Source organism: Rhyacophila brunnea, unplaced genomic scaffold (assembly GCF_057557595.1).
Source record: "Rhyacophila brunnea isolate RB1 unplaced genomic scaffold, BYU_Rbru_1.0 scaffold_1, whole genome shotgun sequence".
Lineage (NCBI taxonomy): Eukaryota > Metazoa > Arthropoda > Insecta > Trichoptera > Rhyacophilidae > Rhyacophila > Rhyacophila brunnea.
Window position 1 is genome coordinate 34,346,425 of NW_028232751.1, and position 20,150 is coordinate 34,366,574.

At 33.7% G+C, this 20,150-nt stretch overlaps 1 protein-coding gene across 1 annotated transcript; it reads right to left on the reverse strand.

Annotated features, from left to right (window-relative positions):
• Positions 1–10,630: 10,630 nt before the first annotated feature.
• Positions 10,631–18,784, reverse strand: LOC147079704 (acyl-coenzyme A thioesterase 13). The gene is made up of 3 exons (XM_085944641.1): positions 18,408–18,784; positions 17,521–17,714; positions 10,631–10,961 (listed from the first exon to the last, which is right to left on the reverse strand). Exons 1-3 carry the CDS (start codon positions 18,492–18,494, stop codon positions 10,802–10,804), a joined length of 441 nt encoding a protein of 146 aa, XP_085800767.1. The 5' UTR covers positions 18,495–18,784; the 3' UTR covers positions 10,631–10,801.
• Positions 18,785–20,150: the final 1,366 nt, after the last annotated feature.

A 20,150-nucleotide genomic window follows, 5' to 3' on the forward strand; every position in this document is an offset into this window, starting at 1 on the left:
ACAGTACACTCTCAGTAATCCGCCGCTCGATTATCCTACAACTACTATAATCCGACGTTATTTTTCCTAGTTGAAAGCACAAAATCACGCTCTATAATTCGCCGGTATTCGATTGTCAAATTCAGTAGTCCACCACATACAAGTATACAACGCAGATGAGACGGGTTTATTTTGGAAACTTCTCCTTCGTAAAACGTACGTTCATCGCAAAGAAAGGAATGTACCAGAGAGAAAAGTGCCCAAGGACCGCATCACAATTATGCCGTGCTCCATTGCAACCGGGACACAACAACTGAGGCTTTTGGTCATTTGGTGATTTACTGTTTAATATTTAGTTAATAAACTTAGTTTATAAATATGTATAATTTAGTAAATACATACTTGATATTGATTATAAATAAAACCGTAATTTGCTAGTACAAATTTCTCAAAAATAAACTATTTTTACAAAATACCTGTTTTAATTCTTACCATATTTTATATATATGCACTATAAATTGCCGCTTTCACTAATTGGACACTTGTCTGGTTATTGGAGTGGCGGATTACTGAGAGAGTACTGTACCTCCATTAATTGACTTGCATTATTTTAATTTAACGAGCATTATGACAATGTTCAATTACAGGCATTGAAAAAGAATATAAAGAAAGGTATGTATTAGAGTAGAGACATATTTTGTAGAAAGATTAAGAAATAAATGTAGTTGTGTGAGATGTGTTAGTATCATTGTGTGGCGTTAATCATCAACTTATCATGATGAAACGTTTACATAATTACATATTGCTTAAAATACAATATGATGTAAAATAAGTACTTGCCAAATATCTGCAACAATGTATCAGATTGTTATAATTAAGAGATATCTTATTTGACAATACTTTTATTCTTGTAATAAAATTTGTATTTGATAATTTAAAAATTTCTTTTATTGCATATCTATTATTCCCAATTGTATTAAGTACATAAAGTGACAAATATACAGGCTGACGAACATAAAATCTTGATCACAAAAATGTACTTTATTAATAATATGAAGCTCTATAAATTAAACACCATATTAATCAATCAATTAATATTTATTTAAGAGAATACAGTAGAACCTTGTTAATACGAATTCCACGGGACCGAAAATTGAAAAAAAAATCGAAATACGAATTATGAAATGTATGGAGGAAAAATATAGAAATTAAAAAAAAAATTGATTTTCATTAATATCGTTTAAGATCATAGATGTGCCTACCAAATTTCTGGTTCCGTGTGTGTTAATGGGTCATGATAAATATCAGGATTATTTTTATTACCTTCTTAAAATAAGTAATTTATGATGTTTTAAGAAAAGTCTGTCATAATTTTTACATGCCAGGACTCGGAAATAATTTCGAATTAAGAAATTCTAATTAAAGGTATGATTTTATATGAAAATAATGTTCAAGGGACTTTTTTTTCATGAAAATTTTGAATTACGCCGAATTTCGAATTATCCGTGTTCTTATTAACTAATTAAGAGGTTTTACTGTATACATATAAATCAACATAAAAAATATATAACTAATATTTCAAGCTTTAAAATAAAAATACATATACTAAAAAAGTTAAACAATAAACCAAGATTCAAATTTTCAACATTATTATAAATTTAAATTGTTAATTATTTTAATATGGGTGTTCTTACATTTAAATGTACCCACATACATATATTTATATATGAAAACATGCTATGCAAAAAAAATTCAATGCGACACTCGGCACTGTAAATCTACAGCTAACTTATTATAGTCAGGTACATAATTCGAATTACCTATCCTTAAGGGGACGCTCTACAGAATCGGCCTTGAGAATTGAAAATATGATTTTTTCATGTGGTCCATAATAACTGGTCTACTAGTTAATATAAAAAGGTTGCCGCCAATGTTTGTCTCAATAAACTCCCTCCAAGTGCAGCTTGTGAAGTGAAGCTATGGGGTGACCAAAAAATAGTACTTTCTAATAAATGTTACTAAATTCAATATGTTTATCAGTTCTTTGGTGGGAAGTTTTGCAACTGATATGATGGATATGACAACAAGAAGTAAACACCCATGATAGAATTTTTCCAGTTTTAGTTGCATTATATTCCAAAACTCATTTCCGATTTTATAAATGGAAATTTCTTGGTGTACATAGTAAACAAACCTACAAATAAAAAAAGACAGGAAGGAACATACTGATTCATCGCCATAAAAACTGGGAACCAAATTCGCCATTTTGGAAAGCGACGACTTTGCGTAAACAAATATCGCGTGGTCTGCACGTGTGCGGTAAACTTAAATAGGTAATTTTGTTTGTGTATCATGCATTGTTGGCCATATTTTCCGGTCTTTCTTGATTGCTGTGACACAATATGTTCCTTCCAGTCTTTTTTATTCATAGAAAAAACAGTATGTTCTATTAGTTATATAATGTATTTTGAATCTGTAATAAAATAATACACAATTAAAATATTTTCAAATGGAAAAAAAACACATTTTCCAAGCTTTGAGCCGTGCTCACTCATGAATGTCATTCTTCATTTAGGTAAGTATATATAAATTTTGATGTTATCTTGCAAATTAAACAGGTATCTGACCTTTTCACTATATTATACATGTACCTACATGCAAATGTAATGTTTTCAAATAATTGATATGGATTATATACCATCGTATTATTTTCTCGAAATCATAAACATACTATAATAGTATTTGAGTATCAACCTATGCTCAATTTGAATTAGGCAATAATAATAATATACCCGTAGATATATCAATAGTATGTTTACTACGATATCCACCCAAGTTATCAGTATGTACTTACAGGTTTGATTAAAAACTATGACGAAATTAACATTTTAAAAGTATTAATCCATATAATATTTTGACAGCTCTGTTTTCTGATCGGCGGACACGTGCAGTTGTTTATCAAATAATAATGTGTAAGACGGCCGACAATACCAATAACAATTTTTTTTTTTTTAAATAAAATCTCCGATGATTAGTGATTTTTGCGAAAATATCGATTTAAATTAACGTCCTAACGACGCCGATGTCCTTTTTATACTAGATTATATTTCAATCTCCTTCTCTTGAGCCCCCTCTTAAGCAATTATCCAAGTGCGGGTCTGTGTGTCTTGATCGATATTTTGATTTTCGGTATTTCATGTTAGAAAACAGAGACTCGCAAGAATATGTCATAGTACATTATGTCTTAAATTAGGATAACTATTCTCTTCGACTAAATTCCAAAAAATTTTATCATTATAATGTGCTTTTAATATACAGTATAACTTCTATTTTACGTTTTTTAAGGGACTGGAAAAAAAACCTAATTGGAGGGAAAATGTAAAGGGGGGTATTGAAAAAAAGAGCATTAAAATTTTATGTTTCTAAAAAAATAACGTTTTATTAAATAACAACATTCAATTTAAATTTTTATTGAAAAATCATGTATATTTGTTGCTATTATTAGGTCTTCAGTATTACTAATTCCAAAACATGTTGATAACATACTGGGTATATCATATTTTTCAGTAATATTAAATGAATTTATGAAAAAATCTCACCACTGGTTCTACTCGTAATAACACAAATTCCTCAAATCTAGAAAGTATCCATAATCTTGTCATTCGTGTCAGCAATGTGGTGATTTTTTCCTTGCATCTTTAAATTTAAATCATTAAACTTGCCCTTTTTTATGAAATTCAAATTGTTAGTGGAGTGACAGTATTATAATTTGATAGTATCTTGAGGGCGCATGAAATATTCTCCGAGGGCGCACTGGCGCCCGCAGGCACCGCGGCGCATTGCCGATCCCTGGTCTATATGATAAAAAATTTGCTCAAATAGCAAAAAAAGTAGCACATTTACTTTGAGATTATTAAAATTTAAAAATATATGATTATGCGATACAATTTGTGATTATAGTGTGTCAAGACAACTCAATACCTACTTCAAACAGATGCACTCAACAATAATATACTGAATACTCTTACTAATTTTACCTCGCGGAACATTTCACGCGATTTAGCAGCCCATCTTTCTTAGTGGAGTTACTTTGAAGGCAAAGTTTATGTGAATAAGTCATGGATATTGGAACAGCATAAGGATAACATGTGGAAAAAAATGTGTGGGATTGTAAGGACCAATATGTTAAAGGCCGTGATGAACAATGTCATAAGGGCCAAATTGAAATAATACAAGGACTAAAATAAGCATATTTTTGAATAAATACTAAATATTTTCAAAATTATAGACTTACCAAATGAGATTATGACATTTGCTGCACCCTATATTATTCTCAATTTGTGTTACATAAAGTGATAAAAATACTTTTAATTTTTTATATGTTACTAGCTGACCCGGCAAACGTTGTTCTGCCATCTAAATTATTTCTAGTAAATATTTTGGTTGTTAAATAAAAAATAACGAATGTATTGTAAGTGTGTGGGGATGAGATCTATGACAGAAAGAGGAATGGAGCACTGTAGACGATGACCGCCGATAACATATGCATTGTTTGATCTCTTAAAAGTTAAATGTAAAGTGAAAAAAAATTATAAATTTTTTATCCTAAAGTAGGAAAATGAAATAAAGAAAATCAATATTAATTTTGAAGAGCAATTGAGTGTACAATATTTTTTGTCAGTCCGTCTTTAGCCAACACGAATAAGCTCGATGGTTTGCCCACGCGAGAACATGCCACGTACAATTGTCCGTGTGAAAAACATGGTGTGCCCAGATCTAAGCCGCAAACAGACATCGTTTGGCCTTGCGACTTATTGATTGTCATTGTGAATGCCAATCTAATAGGAAATTGAACGCGTTTGAATTCAATTGGCACGTCTGTAAGAATCATTGGAATTCGTGGCAGGTGGCTCGGAATTTGCCATTCAAAATGGTGGCTTCGATAATGTTTTTCATCAATTTTTTAATGACCAATCGCGTGCCATTGCACAGCCGTGGTGGGTTCAAATTCCGAAGTAAAATAACCGGAGATCCAACTTTCAGTCGTAGAAGGTGTGTTGACATGCCTGGTAAATCCAGTGAGTTCAAAAACTCTGTTGGATAATTTACAAATTCGTTGACATCGCAAACTGTATCGATCGATTTGTATGATACCAAATTGCCTGGCAACGACTGTTGTATCTTGAAGTTTAAATCGTCAACGTCCACATTTTTTGCTGCCAAAATGGCTCTTTCTGCTAGCCACGCATGATTTATGTATTGTGTGCATACATCGGGAAATATGCGGTCAATGAGAGCATTTTGCGAATCAACGATTCTGCAGAAATTAGTGGGCAATTTTATGCATCCAGTATTTTCATAGACAGCAACTTTTCCATCGCCGATATCTAACAATTGGTTCGAGAAAGTGTCAGCAGATGGATCTTGTAGCATTTGCATGCGCATGTTTATTTTTTGTAGCACAAGCGTTGATCTCATCAGCGTACGTTGAACGTGGAATGATGGGAAGTGTTTGTTTGAAATCACCTGAAAGGAGTAACAGAGTGCCGCCGAATAGTTTGTCGTTGTTTTTTATATCTTTGAGTGTTCTGTTCAACGCCTCAAGAGAATGTTTGTGTGCCATAGTGCATTCATCCCAGATGATAATTTTGCATTGTTTCAGCACTGTGGCCATGGACGATTGTTTTTTTATGTTGCACATTGCGTCTGGGTTATTATGAATATTCAGTGGCAGCTTAAATGCTGAATGAGCTGTTCTGCCTCCATCCAATAAAGTTGCTGCAATGCCAGATGATGCAACAGCCAATGCAATGCCATTATTTGATCGTATTTTGGCGAGAATTAGCGAAATGAGAAATGTTTTGCCAGTTCCACCTGGTACATCCAAAAAAAAGAATCCACCTTGTCCCGCCAAAACTGCCAGCATAATGCGGTCGTAAATGATTTTTTGTTCATGAGTCAGTAGTGGGACATTGCGAGTAACAATCGCTGCCATTTCTGCAGTATCGTACTGCAGTTCACGATTCATTTCGGTGTCCATTAAATCAGAAGTACTTCGATTTGGCGAACTCATACCGAAATGACTGAGTGGTAAATTGGCAATGACAACGCAAAGATCCTCGATAGTAATCAATTCTTCATTGTACATAGCGTCACTGAATGTAATCGTTAGATCGTTGCACCGTGTACGAATTCGATGCAATATATCGTCAGTCATTGAATCTTTGTGCTTATCCCACAACGTGTCTGCTCGTCCCGGGAAACATGTAGTCAACACTATAGCGAATAGTAGACGAATTTGTGTTGCTGTACAGCCCAATGCTGCTTCAGCAAGCATATCGTCCCAGTGATTGTCGTCTTCGAGCAAGCCGAGTGCAAGGCATGCATCTTTATATGTTGGATACTGTTGCCCATTCACTTTGCGTATATCTTGAAATGATAATGAGCCGGTGACATTAACCAACAACAGTCGCAGATAGAAACACTCAATCTGCCTTGGATTGACTGTATATACTCGGCCCAAAGTGTTTGATTTGAATAGGCCGGGGCACGCAACAATTGGTGTACCTTGCTTGCGGGGCATCCATTTTTTTGTTTGATTCCATGTGAAATAGCGAGGTACTTCGGAATAGAGTAATGTTCGTGCAAAGGCACCGAAAGTATCCGCACGATTACACAATTCGAAAAATTCGGTGAGTGTAGTTTTTGGTGGATTTATGGCACGCTCAATTGCTGTCTCGTTGGTGAAAAATACGCGCTGGCCGTTTTCAAGATGGACGGCTAAATGTATAACTGCTGGGTCCCGTTCATGAATTGGGAAACCAAAGATACGCCAGACAGCTTCATTGGAGCTGATGTACCGGCCAATTTGGTAGCGCATTATTTCGTCGTTGTCATTCAATCGAGGAGCATTCACATCGGTATTTTGAATTTGAAATACAGCCATATCGCTGCCTTTATTCACATACTTGCAAATGTATTTGATGCTCTTCACCGAACTGCAGAACTCAACATTAATAAATATGAGCATTGAATGTTTTGCTCAGCAGAGGCGAATATGGTACCACCCAACGATTGTCAATGTCAATGTCTGCGTTGTTGATATTTAGCGTAAATGATTGTCCGCCATTATCAGTATTTCTTCGACGATATATTGCATATCCGTCGACATTTGTGATCGTGTCGTTGGTGAAATGTTTAGGAAAACGCTTTGTACATTTTCCATCTGCCATGCAAGGCGATAAACGATTCAGATCACCGCATGGGCCATGAATCATGTTTGTGGTAACAATATCGAACAGTAGTTGATCAGTAGACGGATCTATAATTTCCGTGGAAATTACACTATCGATTTCTTCAGGGCGTATTTTGTCGACTAACCAAATCAAAATGTGTGCATGAGGTAATCCTCGCTTTTGCCATTCTACCGAATACATCCAGCAACGTGTGGGACCGAATACGTGTAATTTTGTAATGAAGCTCATTAAAGACTTCAATTTTTGTTTGAACAGACGTGCTGTAATATCATGACGATGTATTGCATTTTGGCCTGGCAATAGCAAAGATGTAATCTCCTGCCACTTTGGATTACATGTAAACGTTATAAATAAACACGGTCGTCCGTACTCGCGCAAGAAAGTCATAGCATCCTGTATGTATTCTTGAATATGACGTGGACTGCCTACGTAGGATGATGGTAGAATGATAGAGTTACCAATTTCGGTGGTGTCGGCGTCGCTCATGATAGCGTCTCGCAAGTGAATGTATTCTTCCGCACGCAACTTCTGTTGATTGTGTCGTAGGAATTGCAGTCGTTCGCTCTCTACCTTCGCGTACATGTCGACCATGAATTGTTGGCACAGCTCACGACATCGCAGAATGACGTTGTCCTGACCACGTCGAATCATCATACGATACGCATAAAAATCCATCGAGCTCACTTTCTTGTTTGTTTCGGCTCCTGTAACAACATATTCAAAAATATTAATTCATTCATAAATATTAATTCAAAATGAATAATGATGTTTATAATGAATGAATTACCTGTGGCGGGATCTCGTTGTTTAATGTTTATGCAATATCCGTCTTGTCCCTTCCAGAAAATTAGCGGATATTGGAGAGCGTCGTATGAACGGTGTATGTCAGCGATGAACTCCAGATTATTGTTTCTTCTTCGAATCACGATTTCTCGCGGCGATGTGCAGTCGCCTACCATGATTCCAGCAACGTCGTCAACAACAGGCGCATTGAATCGACGCAAGTGCTCTCCAGCTGGTGTTTTATCAGGATTGATGACAATAGCGTGGTTGTCACTTTGCAATTCGTGCATATATGATTTGAAGAATTTCAATAATTCGTTGTGCTCATTCAATAGGGTGTCCAGTTCGCCAACGATGCGCCTAGCATTAGGCGAATTGAGGTTATTGTAGCCGCAACGTGCATCCACGCGATTGATGTCCTCACCGCCCATGAAGTAAATTTGTAAAAATTTATGTGGTTCTCAATTTCTGGTAGTTGCACTTTTCCTGATGCGCAACACATCCCGGCTGACTCATGTTTGAATTTTAGCGCATGACAATGGGGACATTCTTTGTCCATAGCACCAATCAGCACTTTCGGATGAGCGGAATATTCAATATCTGGCTCGTATTCGAATGCAAGACGAAGTAACGAAGCGGATAATGTTCGATGCACTTGTTGACGTTGTCGGTCATTTGCTCTGCGTGTGTTTGGCGCGCTTGTCTCCGTTCCAATTGTTGTTGTTGATTTCGTTCAGCTCGTGCCTCTTGTGATTGAGATTCACGCAATCGCGACATGCTCACACGCACATTTTCGTTATCTTGTTGGATTTGTTCGTCTGTGATTTCTGCTCTAATGTTTCGCATGTTTGTTGCTTTATTCGTTTGACGGCTCAAATAGGCCCTCTTGCGTCTTGCTGGCATTGTACACTGTAACACAACACACACACACACAAATAGATAAATTAAAATAAATCATACAACATTTTGCACACACTGCCTTGTGATATGCCGAATGAAATGTCAAAATAACACGACGCTTCTCGTGAATTCTTCTCGGACGTAGCGCCATCTGTCATTCAACAACATAAATAATTTCGTTCTGTTTGAAATACGAACGACGGTTCATTTGTTCATACAAAAATACTAAAATCGCGATTAAAAAATGGGAGGGTGGAAGTAGGAGGGTGAAAATTTTGGGTTATAGGTATTTTTTGATGCCAAATAAAAAAAAAATACAAAAAAAAAATTGTCAAAAAAATAAAAGAATTTTTTTTCTGGATAGAGATACCCGAATCACCTAGCGGTATGAAATATACTTGTTGACCTATTCTTATACCTAACAAATATACATAAAAAAAATCATGAAAATTGGTCTAGCGGTTTCGGAGGAGTTCGACCACAAACATCGTGACACGAGATTTTTATATATATAGAGATTAATCTGACATAATATTACACTTATGACATGCTATTTTTTTTTAATTAAGCAGTCACCATATTGTATCTACTATCGTTCAATAAATGATTGCAATCAGTTAATAATAATACATACTATTATTATCTCTGAACTTTGATCTGAGTGTATAAAATACTATCATTAAAATTCAAATTAATCAACAAACACATCACCATTATTTTACAGAAATCTATTGAGTATAGATCGACAAATGTAACAGAGATATGCATTTATACATCAACCAAACTTAACGCAAAATTAATATAATGTACGCAGGAGCAGCTCAACTTTAGGGATCACAGAGGCCACCAGTATTTGTTTAATAAGCCAAAAATAATAAAATTTAAAATTGCGTCATATCTCTACTTTTATTTACAAGAACTACCCAAAAATTCTAGGTTATCAAAATAATGAGCTTACTGAATGCATTTTTCCACAGCACCGTTATCATGTTGCAAATTGTAACTGTACGAGACGTTTGTGGCCAGCCCTCTCAGGACTTTGACTGCCCATATCAGTGGCGATGGGTGGAGGTAGCCTGTTAAGATCCAACATAAATAGTGCACACTAAAGTTTGTCAGTCATACATTCTTGTTTGTTTTCATTGAACTAAGAATACAATTTGCAGAGGGTGTTGGTTAGTTTTTAAAATTCAATCAAACCCTGCCTAAGCCAAAACATAATAGTTGGTCCATATTTATAGTGCATTGCAGGGCACAATTAATTGTGTTTTCAACTCTCTATAAGTGTCTCTTCAGACCCGGATAAACCCAGCATATGAAAATACATCTTATCTCTGTCTCTCTCTCTTGCAATTTTAGATAATGTTTTTTTTCATGCACGGACAGATAAATCAAGACAAATATATGATGTAATTTGGAGGCTTCACTAGCCATTGTCATTGATATTTTTTTTGGATTCATTACTTGATCCGGTAATGGAACACACGGTCCAATAATTACAAATTGAAAATATTACTTACCAGATATTTTAGCAAACTTTTATTAAAATCTTCATCATTTTCTGCGAAAAGAACACAAACAGCATTCTTGATAACAATATAAGTAAATATGATATAAATATTTGCCAGCTTCTTTTGGATTTTGATTTTAGATTTTCAAACAATGAACAAATTAAATTACATTGGTGGGTAAGCAAAAAATAAATACATTCCTTGACTAATACATTAATTTATTCACAATAAAACTTATTTACAATAATATTTAGCACCTGTGGTAATAATTTAAATAACATTTTTAATCTGTAATGAGGATACAACAGAACTCAAAGAAGAATAGTCACACTTTCAGTGTTTTTAAGCATATTATATTCCTTTACAATTTTCCTACATTTTTCCTATAAATTTTGTGTGCATCCCCTTGGCAATAATTTCATTAGTGTCCTTCTTTTTCAATTCGATTTCTAAAAATGCTAAAGTTCTGCCGCATCGCACTGTCTTAGCGTCAATCACTATTTCATCACCTTCTCGAGCTCCTTTGATATAGCTGCAAAATGGACAAAAATATATGGTTTAATAACATGAAGCACACATACAAATAATATGATTAATAATATATCATAATCAACGGCGGCTGGTTTAACATCATACAAGTGCACTGCACTGCTTGCATCGCTCTGAAACATCATTCAATATCGTAAATCATATTTTTTCTTCATAGGTTTTTAATATTATCGCTCACTTATTGTAATGCAAACCATAAACCGATGTGCCCATATTGCCAATAGGCGATAATACAGGCAATATGCACCGTATACGTCATCCTCACTGAAATCATTTGCGCCCCCCGGCAATATATTAAATTTAGTTTACTTAAAATGAACCCAAAGCTTAGTATTTTTTTTCAATTTCAATTTTTTTTTCAATTTTAATTTATTTTACATATTGTGGACATTACAAATTATAAGTTTAAGACGTTCACAACATGACATTTAGAAACAAATAAATATTATTAAAAAAGTATTATGTAATATTGTAATTATGCAATATTAAGTTATTCTATAGTATAAATGTGTAAATACAAAAAATATGAAGTATATAAGTACAAGGAAGTACACCGGATGAGTTAAGCAGACCCTATTTTAAGAATTTATAAAATAACGTCCACCTATACTCATTTTCACGTAGATGGAATATATCAACATCCGAAGCAATTTGGTTGAACAGAGTTATTGCTCTACCAATTGGCATCACCAATGGCAGGTTAGTTCTGCTCCTCGGGAGAACAAACAACTGATGCTCCCGATTTCTAAGATAGTTATCAGGGACACACAAGTCAATATTACCAAGAATGGCAGAGTTCTCATTCACACCACGTATTAGTCGAAAAAAATACGTGGCCAAATATTGATATCTTCTAGCACTTAAACTACAGTATGTTAGCATACCTAAGAGAAAGTCAGTTGGATAAAGCCACGGATAGTATCCATATAACCTCAAATAAAGGAGTCTCAAAAATTTCTTTTGAACTCGCTCCACCATAAGGTCATATTTCAACTGATGCGGGGCCCAAACAATCGACCCACTCTCAAGCCGGCTTCTCACTAAGGAATTATAAAGAATTTTTAATACAGTAACATCCGAAAAGACCCGGGAAGTACGCAAGACGAAGCCCAACATTTGTAGCGCCTTTTTACAAATGATAGCTATATGACCACTAAATGACAGCTTACTGTCAAACGTAATGCCAAGATCCCTTACAGATGGTATTCGCGAAAGAACTCTGCCATTCATCGAATATTGGAAAAATAATACTCGCGAGGCTCTGGTAAATGATAAAATATTGCATTTTTCAATATTGAAGTCCAGTTTGTTACGCCTGCCCCAATCTAATATATTGTCTATATCAAGTTGGAGTTGACGACAATCGTCCAAGGTGACAACTTCCATGAAGAGTTTCAGGTCATCAGCGAACAACAAAAACATAGCATTTTTAATGACAATTGCTATGTCATTTATAAAAATCGTAAACAGCAATGGCCCCAAGTTTGAGCCCTGAGGGACACCAGAAAATTTATTGAACATCTGTGACTGATAGACGCCATACGATACGTATTGTTGACGATTCCTAAAATAGCTCCCGAATAACTTCAGAAAACGATCGGACAATCCAATTAGTTGGAGTTTTTCCAACAGGATGTCGTGATCGACTCTGTCAAACGCTTTTGAGAAGTCATTGTAGGAACAGTCAACCTGATGGCCTCTATCTAGTGCTGACGACACATAATCTACAAATACCATCAGGTTAGTTTCCGTTGATCGGCCAACTCTAAATCCATGCTGCTCATTCATTATAAATGACTCAATTTTTGGATAAATCATGTTATGCATGATCATCTCAAGAACTTTTGCGGGTGCCGAGAGAACAGCCACCGGCCTGTAGTTCTCCACTGATGACTCAGCACCACTCTTATGGATTGGAGTAACCTTTGACATCTTCCACAATTCGGGAAAGATACCCGTCTCCATTATAAAACAACTTAAACCGTGCTAATCATTTTCGCCATGCGTAAGTTCCAGAATATCGTGTGCCGACCGGGTAAAATGACATCATATTGGTCTGAGTAGAGAGCAATTACAGATTTGAATTATGGTTTGTTATTATAGGCGCTGCCTACCGCATTTCTGGAAAATTAATATTTCATTATCCTGTGTGTTCACTAACCGCGAAATGATGTTGGTTATTTATAATATAGAAAATTATGAATTCATGAATTCTAGTGATAAGCTAATATTTCTTAAGGGGGGAAATGCTCGTCGAAGGTCAAAAATGAGTTTTTATTGTATTTTCAAACCATGATCCTGGACACTCCTTAAACGTTGTAGATAATCTATTTATATATTTTTGAAGCCTTATTATCCTTTATAGTTATTTTAAACATTTGATGACTGCATAAAGTATTTTTGTTACATAAAATAGTATTCTTTTAAACCTCTCGCTCTAATGTTTTAGAATATAGTCATATTTCGGTACATAACTGTGCAGTGGTGTTAAGATTTTTTACATTTATTAATTTTTAAACGCATTTATGAAACTATTAGTATAATTTATTACGAGATAATTTTTGTAAAATATTCACGATAAAAAATTATATTGATAATCTCTGTGATCCCAAATTTGACAAGAATTAGGCATTTTATTATTCAAAAAATCGGCAAGATTAACACATTTGAAGATGCTAAAGATACTTATTATAAGCTATGTCTTTGATCATTCAAGTGTGATAAACATCTTATGAATAATGATTGCTTTATAATAATTATTGACCTAAGAATAAGGTAGTGTTTTTTTGAAATACGCCATTTCTTTTGTCATTCCCTAGTAGTTAAGCTACAACATACGGCCGTAGCCATAAATTGACAAACTATAATTGAAGTAGGGAGTAAAATGATATTGACGCGCGTGTTTGAACATGTACCGTTTAAAAAAAAATTAAAAAAAAATCGGTTAGGTACATGTTCAAACACGCGCGTTAACATAATGTTAACGCATCATGTTTTATTAAAAATATAAAATATACAGGTAATTTTCCAAATGTCAATAACGTTTTGTCAAATCTAAAACAACGCCAAATTGATTTCATTTTTCAATAAGGTAAATTTCCAGTGCACCATCAAAAATTACAATCCAAAAAATCACCGGCCGCCACTGATCATAACCACAGGTACTTTCAGCATAATTCAATAGTAAGAAGAAACTTTTCGGTATTGGGGAAAATAAAAATCATGAATATACCAAGGAGACTAATAATTATAAATTCAAGACAACCATCATTGTTTTAATTCAAAAAATTGCATTGTCAGTATAAATAAAAAGTTGAATTCTTAAAGTAACTACATAATATTATGTTAATTCCTACAGAGGAAGCCACAACTAACCACGATATTTAGATGAACAATTATTGTAAGTCATTGAACTCGAAATGCATCTTGTACAAAACAATAATAAGACTTGTAGTCACATATCGTTGCTAATTTTCTACAAACACATATCTCAATTTTTGTCAGTTTTGAGTTGTTTGATGTAATGAATTCAGAATTTAAATACGCACATATTCCACTAACACGTATCTCAAAACATACTTTATAACATAATAGGTTTAAGCAATAACAAAAAAATCGTATCACAATAAAAGACTTTTATAAATATTATAAACTCGTATCTTGAGTTACGTGTTTGTAAGTATACAGAATACTGAACTCCGACAGATGATTATACTGAAGTTCTTTCTCGTAAGTCAAGATAAGTGTTTGCTGCAGTAATATTCACAGTAAAGTTGCAACGCATTCACGTATCTTCGACAATATGACTGATCGATCGAAAGTATAGTGCGATAAATTAAAGAAACATTTTTTTCATGAAAATATGTGTAACTATACTAAATGTATATTTCATAGAAGAAAATTTATTTCTAAATTAAAAACTGAGAGAATAAACTATAAAATTGTTATTTGCCTCTCCTGAAAAGTTGTGTTTTTTGCGATACGTGTTTGTAGAAAATTACCGACGATATGGCCAGAAACCTGGTGTATGATCAAAAAATATTGGGCTCATTTGAGTGGAGTGTGCTGCACGGTATTATCGAATACATCAATGACACACTATTGGCACAGGGACACAATTACAAGCTGTATGCTCTATGCAGAACCCCGCACAACTTACAGTCCATTAAATTGAAATACTTTAGATGGCTGGGTCGTATAGATGGGATGGGTGAGTCATGCATGACAAGGAAACTCACTTTCAAGAACCCAGAAGGCAAATAAGTCGATCTCATACAAAATAGAGGGATAGTGTCGAGTTGGAATTGAAGACCTCGGGCATATAAAAGTCTTTGGACAGACTTGCATGGAAGCAGGTACGAGAAGACACTCAGACGTACATAGGGTTGTAGCACAAAGAAGAACAATTACAAATAACAGTATATATTTAAGTAAGCAGAGCAAGCGAGAATAGCAAAGTGCGATTTGCATATTATTTACAACTACCTGTCAACATAGAAAATATGTATTTTTTACCGATTCAAGCATATTAAAAATGTTCTGGAATTGCGATCAGTGTTGTAATGCAAATATTGATTAAATACTACACAAAGAAGACTTTCTGAGCCATATTTAATCAGCCGAAGCAACTATAAATGCAATAGAGCCATGAAAAATAATACAGGGAAAATAATACAAACGTCAGATGTAACTTAGCAAATGTTCACATACTTTCCTACGAAATAATTACTATGTTATTGTCCAATATAATATTATGTTTCTCGTTTACCTTTTATAAATTGCCATAAAATTGTGTAATAATTATGTAGTGTATTAATTACCTACTAATTATTTTAACTGATAGCATTATATTTTATTGGTGGAATTTATGTACTAATAATGTCTTGCGATGCTTGATGCAAGTCATAACAATCATCTAATACATTTTATATTAACACAATGCTTACGGGCCGTTTTAACTATTTTTGTAATTAACGTGTTAATTTGTAATTGAAAAGCAATTAGCAAAAACACAATTTTGTGCGGCCCGTAAACAAATTGGACGCTGAAGACGAACCTGGCGCGTAATGACCAGGCGGCCGATCGATGTAATTAACGTGCTTTTTAAAGGTGGTAATTAAAAAAAATCATTATCTAGTCAGCAGCGAATGAGTTGAAATTGTAAATTATCAAAAGAATGTCTCAAATTGCAAGCTTCGTATTTTCCCGCTAGGTGCCTCTGCTGGTATAAGTACCCCCTTTAAATGGTATACCGTGTTTTCCGAAAATAAGACATCTATCGAAAATAAGCCCGCCCTAGCGTGAGGAAATGGATCTGGCGAAAATTCAGAATGGAATGCAGAATGTGGTCAGCTTTGATGATCTTTCAGAAGAAGATGACATGACTCTTTTCGAATAAATTTATAAACAAATATTATACGTAAAATAATATATATTTTTATGTAAATAAAATTTTGCTTTTATGGAGAAATCGGTTAAAACCAAAAATATAGCAATTTAACCTTTTCTTTGTGGAAGAGATTGTATGTACATACTATCTCAATCCTTGCAAGCCACCAATGCGGATGAGATTGCTCGATCTCAATAACTTTGTCGTGTTTATTTACATAATATTACGTATAATGACATTTTTGTTCAGTCCCTCTAACAATAATATGATACTTTTTTTACCATTTATTTTTAATCGGAAAATTTCATATACTTAATACAAATAACTAGCATTTTTTCTGCATTTAAAAAAAAATGATTTTTTAAATCAAAACGATTGGTTATATGTACATTAATATACTAAAATATAAAATAGGATGTACTTTTACAGTATTTTCTTGCGTCGAGAATATAATTAAAATTGGGAACAACACAATAAAAATAAATAATCCGATTCCCGTGATAATGTAAACAAACCGCTCCCAAAGTCTGTCTGAAAATGTCTGATACACTAACATATTTTCTTAACGAGTGACTAGAGCCCTTCCGCCGTTAGAAGACCTACGAGATGAAGCGGGGCGAGAGGAAAAAAATGTGTTTATTGAATGAAATGTGTCGCTAGACATGAGTGGACCCACCACAACCCCCACCTTTCACAAGTCTTTCCTCTCACTCCGCTTCATTTCGTAGGTCTTCTAACGGCGGAAGGGCTCTAGTCACTCGTCTAGACTATTGCCGGTCGACCTATAGTGAGTCACTTCCTATCAGTTATTGCTGAAACAACATTCACATAACGTCAGGATAAATGATTAAATTCAGGGCATTTTTTTATTGTTCGGAAACTAAGACTTGAGCAGTGAGACCATTATAAAGTGAACGATGAACTGCACCCAATCACAGAAATTATCAAAAAATTATCAGAAATTATCAAAATGCGTCTGTAAGACAATTCTTTAAAAACATTCCAAGATCTCGTGGCACCACGCGGCCGCTTAGTCCGCTTACCGCTAGACCCACCCCTGGATTATACGATATAAGTATCAACAATGGTAGCTAGCTCAATAGAATGGAGATATTTTTGGCATCAATAAACGTAAAAAAAAGGTTTTACTTACCTAACATGAATGTCTACCGATACTCCACCACTGGTTCCATTGGATTTTTCACTAGTCATTAAAGCATAAGTTGATATAACATCGACTAGAGTGGCGATGTAGCCTCCATGAAGACCACCTCCTCCATTCAAATGTTCTGTCGATACCTTAAACTCAGCTGTGCACATACCATTTCCTCCTGCGACAAGGGACACCTAGAAAATCAACACATTAGTTGTATAGCTAAAATTCATGGTTATTAATGACTTACAATTTCAATTTGCAACGTTGAAGGTTGTGAGTATGATGTTTTCATTACATCGTAATTTGTTTAAGATGAGATTAAGATTTGTTAGGTAATTTTTTTACAATAATGGTTACACTTATTTAAGTGTTTGTGGAAAGGTTTAATTTATAATTTTAAATACACAATAATATTACATCTTATTACTTGTATGGCGTGTAGATAGATCATTAACTCTATCCCCTCCTTAATACATACTATTTTTTTACTATAAGTAGGTACCAACTTAATTCATATAATGAATATACTTAATTGAATTAGAATAAAATAAAACTGAAAATTTTAAATGCAATGACTCATTCACACCATAAATGATGAATAATTTAAAAGACGCAAGAGTTACTTAAGAGGGCATTAGTTTTTTTTTTCATCAACCATGTCAAACTATGATATTCTAGTAAGATTACTTGCTCACATAATATTATGCTTAATAGCATATGTACCTAACCTTTAAATTGACTTGCTCTATTCATGTCGTGTTTTCGTTTTTTTAATTAACATGGGGTGAATATTGCATATACTTTTATAAACTGACGTTGTTATTCACACTATAGACTGGCCAAATAAATTGAAATACTAACATAGGTATAAAACTAAAACTCACCTTATTTAAAACCCGATCAAAACCATTAGCTTTGCTAATGTACTGCGATACTATCTTTAATAGTTCCATTCCCTTTTGTGTGGTCATTTTGCTTCACTAATGAGTTAATTATTTTTTTAATACAGTACTTAGCTCTGTACGATGGCCAGATTGAATATTTTAATGTTTGGTTATACTGAATGTACTTAATAGCTAGATTGCAGAATGCAGGATGCATGCAGGATGCAGATTGACGTAAGACGTTATTGACGTTAGACTTTTTGACAGTTGATTATAATGTTACTATTTTGAAATTAAAAAAAACAAGTAGGTATGACACTTGCCAGTATAAAAATAGCAATAACAGGTCCATTTACCTGGCTCACCCATGAAACTCCAACTTTTTTTGGTACGTTCGTTTGTGCACGCAAATTTAGCGGGTTATTCGAATTTCAATTAGGGTGACCCAGCTAAATTCTGGATGCTTGCGTCACTGAACTTGGATTTTTTTTAAATTTAACTTTTAAACACTTGTCGACGATTTGTGCGTCACCCTAATTGCCGGGTCACCCAAATTGAAATTCGAATAGTTAACCCCCTTAATGTGCGTGCACAAACGAAAAAAACATTTTTGGAAGTTGTTTGTCAGTGCTAAAATAACGCCAGAATGTTTGCATATTTATGTTACAAAGGTCTAAAATTAAATTTAATCGAACAGTTGGAAATTAATCGCGAATTATCCAAAAGCAATCACATAATTATTAATGAAAATTTGGTAATGCATTCGTCGCCACTATTAAATATAATTTAAGCACAAATGATTAAGAAAATTATACTAACGTGCTTAGCGTGGGTCAAAATGGAGCTTTTTTCTATTTTCAAAGCATGATCTTGAACATACCTTAAACGTTGTAGACAATCTATTTGTATAATTTTGAAGACTTATTATCCTTTATATTTATTTTTAACATTTATTTGATGACTACATAAAGTATTTTTTATAACATAAAATAGTATTCTTTTAAACCTCTCGCTCTAATGTTTTAGAATATAGTCATATTTCGGTACATAGCTGTGCAGTGGTGTTAAGATTTTTTTACATTTATTAATTTTTAAACGCATTTATAAAACCATTAGTATAATTTATGACGAGATAATTTTAGTAAAATAATTACGATAAAAAATTATATTGATAATCTCTGTGATCCCAAATTTGACAAGAATTAGGCATTTTATTATTCAAAAAATGGGCAAGATTAACACATTTGAAGATAATTCTAAAGATACTCATTATAAGCCATGTCTTTGACCATTCAAGTGTGATAAACATCCTACGAATAATGATTGCTTTATAATAATTATATTTTATAATAATAAATATTTTTTATAATAATTTTTTGAAATACGCCATTTCTTTTGGCATTCCCCAGTGGTTAACCTACAACATACGGCCGTAGCCATAAATTGAAAAACTATAATTGAAGTAGGGAGTAAAATGATGTTAACGCGCGTGTTTGAACATGTACCGTTTAAAAAAAATATTTTTTTTCGGTTAGGTTAGGTTGGGTTTAGGTTAACCTGTAGAATTTAATATTAATTATATTTTCATTTGTTTTAAAATTAAATTCTACCAAGTAAATGCTAACTCAATTAATAATAAATTTATATTATAATTTAATATTATAAAATATCTATGGGCATTTGATAGTGATTAAAATTAACGGCGTTGATAAATGTCTCGTAAAAATGTAAACAGTTAAGCTG

Bases quoted from the DNA above. Each gene is read 5' to 3' on its own strand.
- LOC147079704 (XM_085944641.1), bottom strand. From the start codon at position 18,494: ATGACCACACAAAAGGGAATGGAACTATTAAAGATAGTATCGCAGTAC. The intron at 17,715-18,407 runs GTGAGTTTTAGT...TTGATTTTCTAG, and splicing joins TTGATCGGGTTTTAAATAAG to GTGTCCCTTGTCGCAGGAGG. The intron at 10,962-17,520 runs GTAAGTAAAACC...TCCATTTTGCAG, and splicing joins TCGGTAGACATTCATGTTAG to CTATATCAAAGGAGCTCGAG.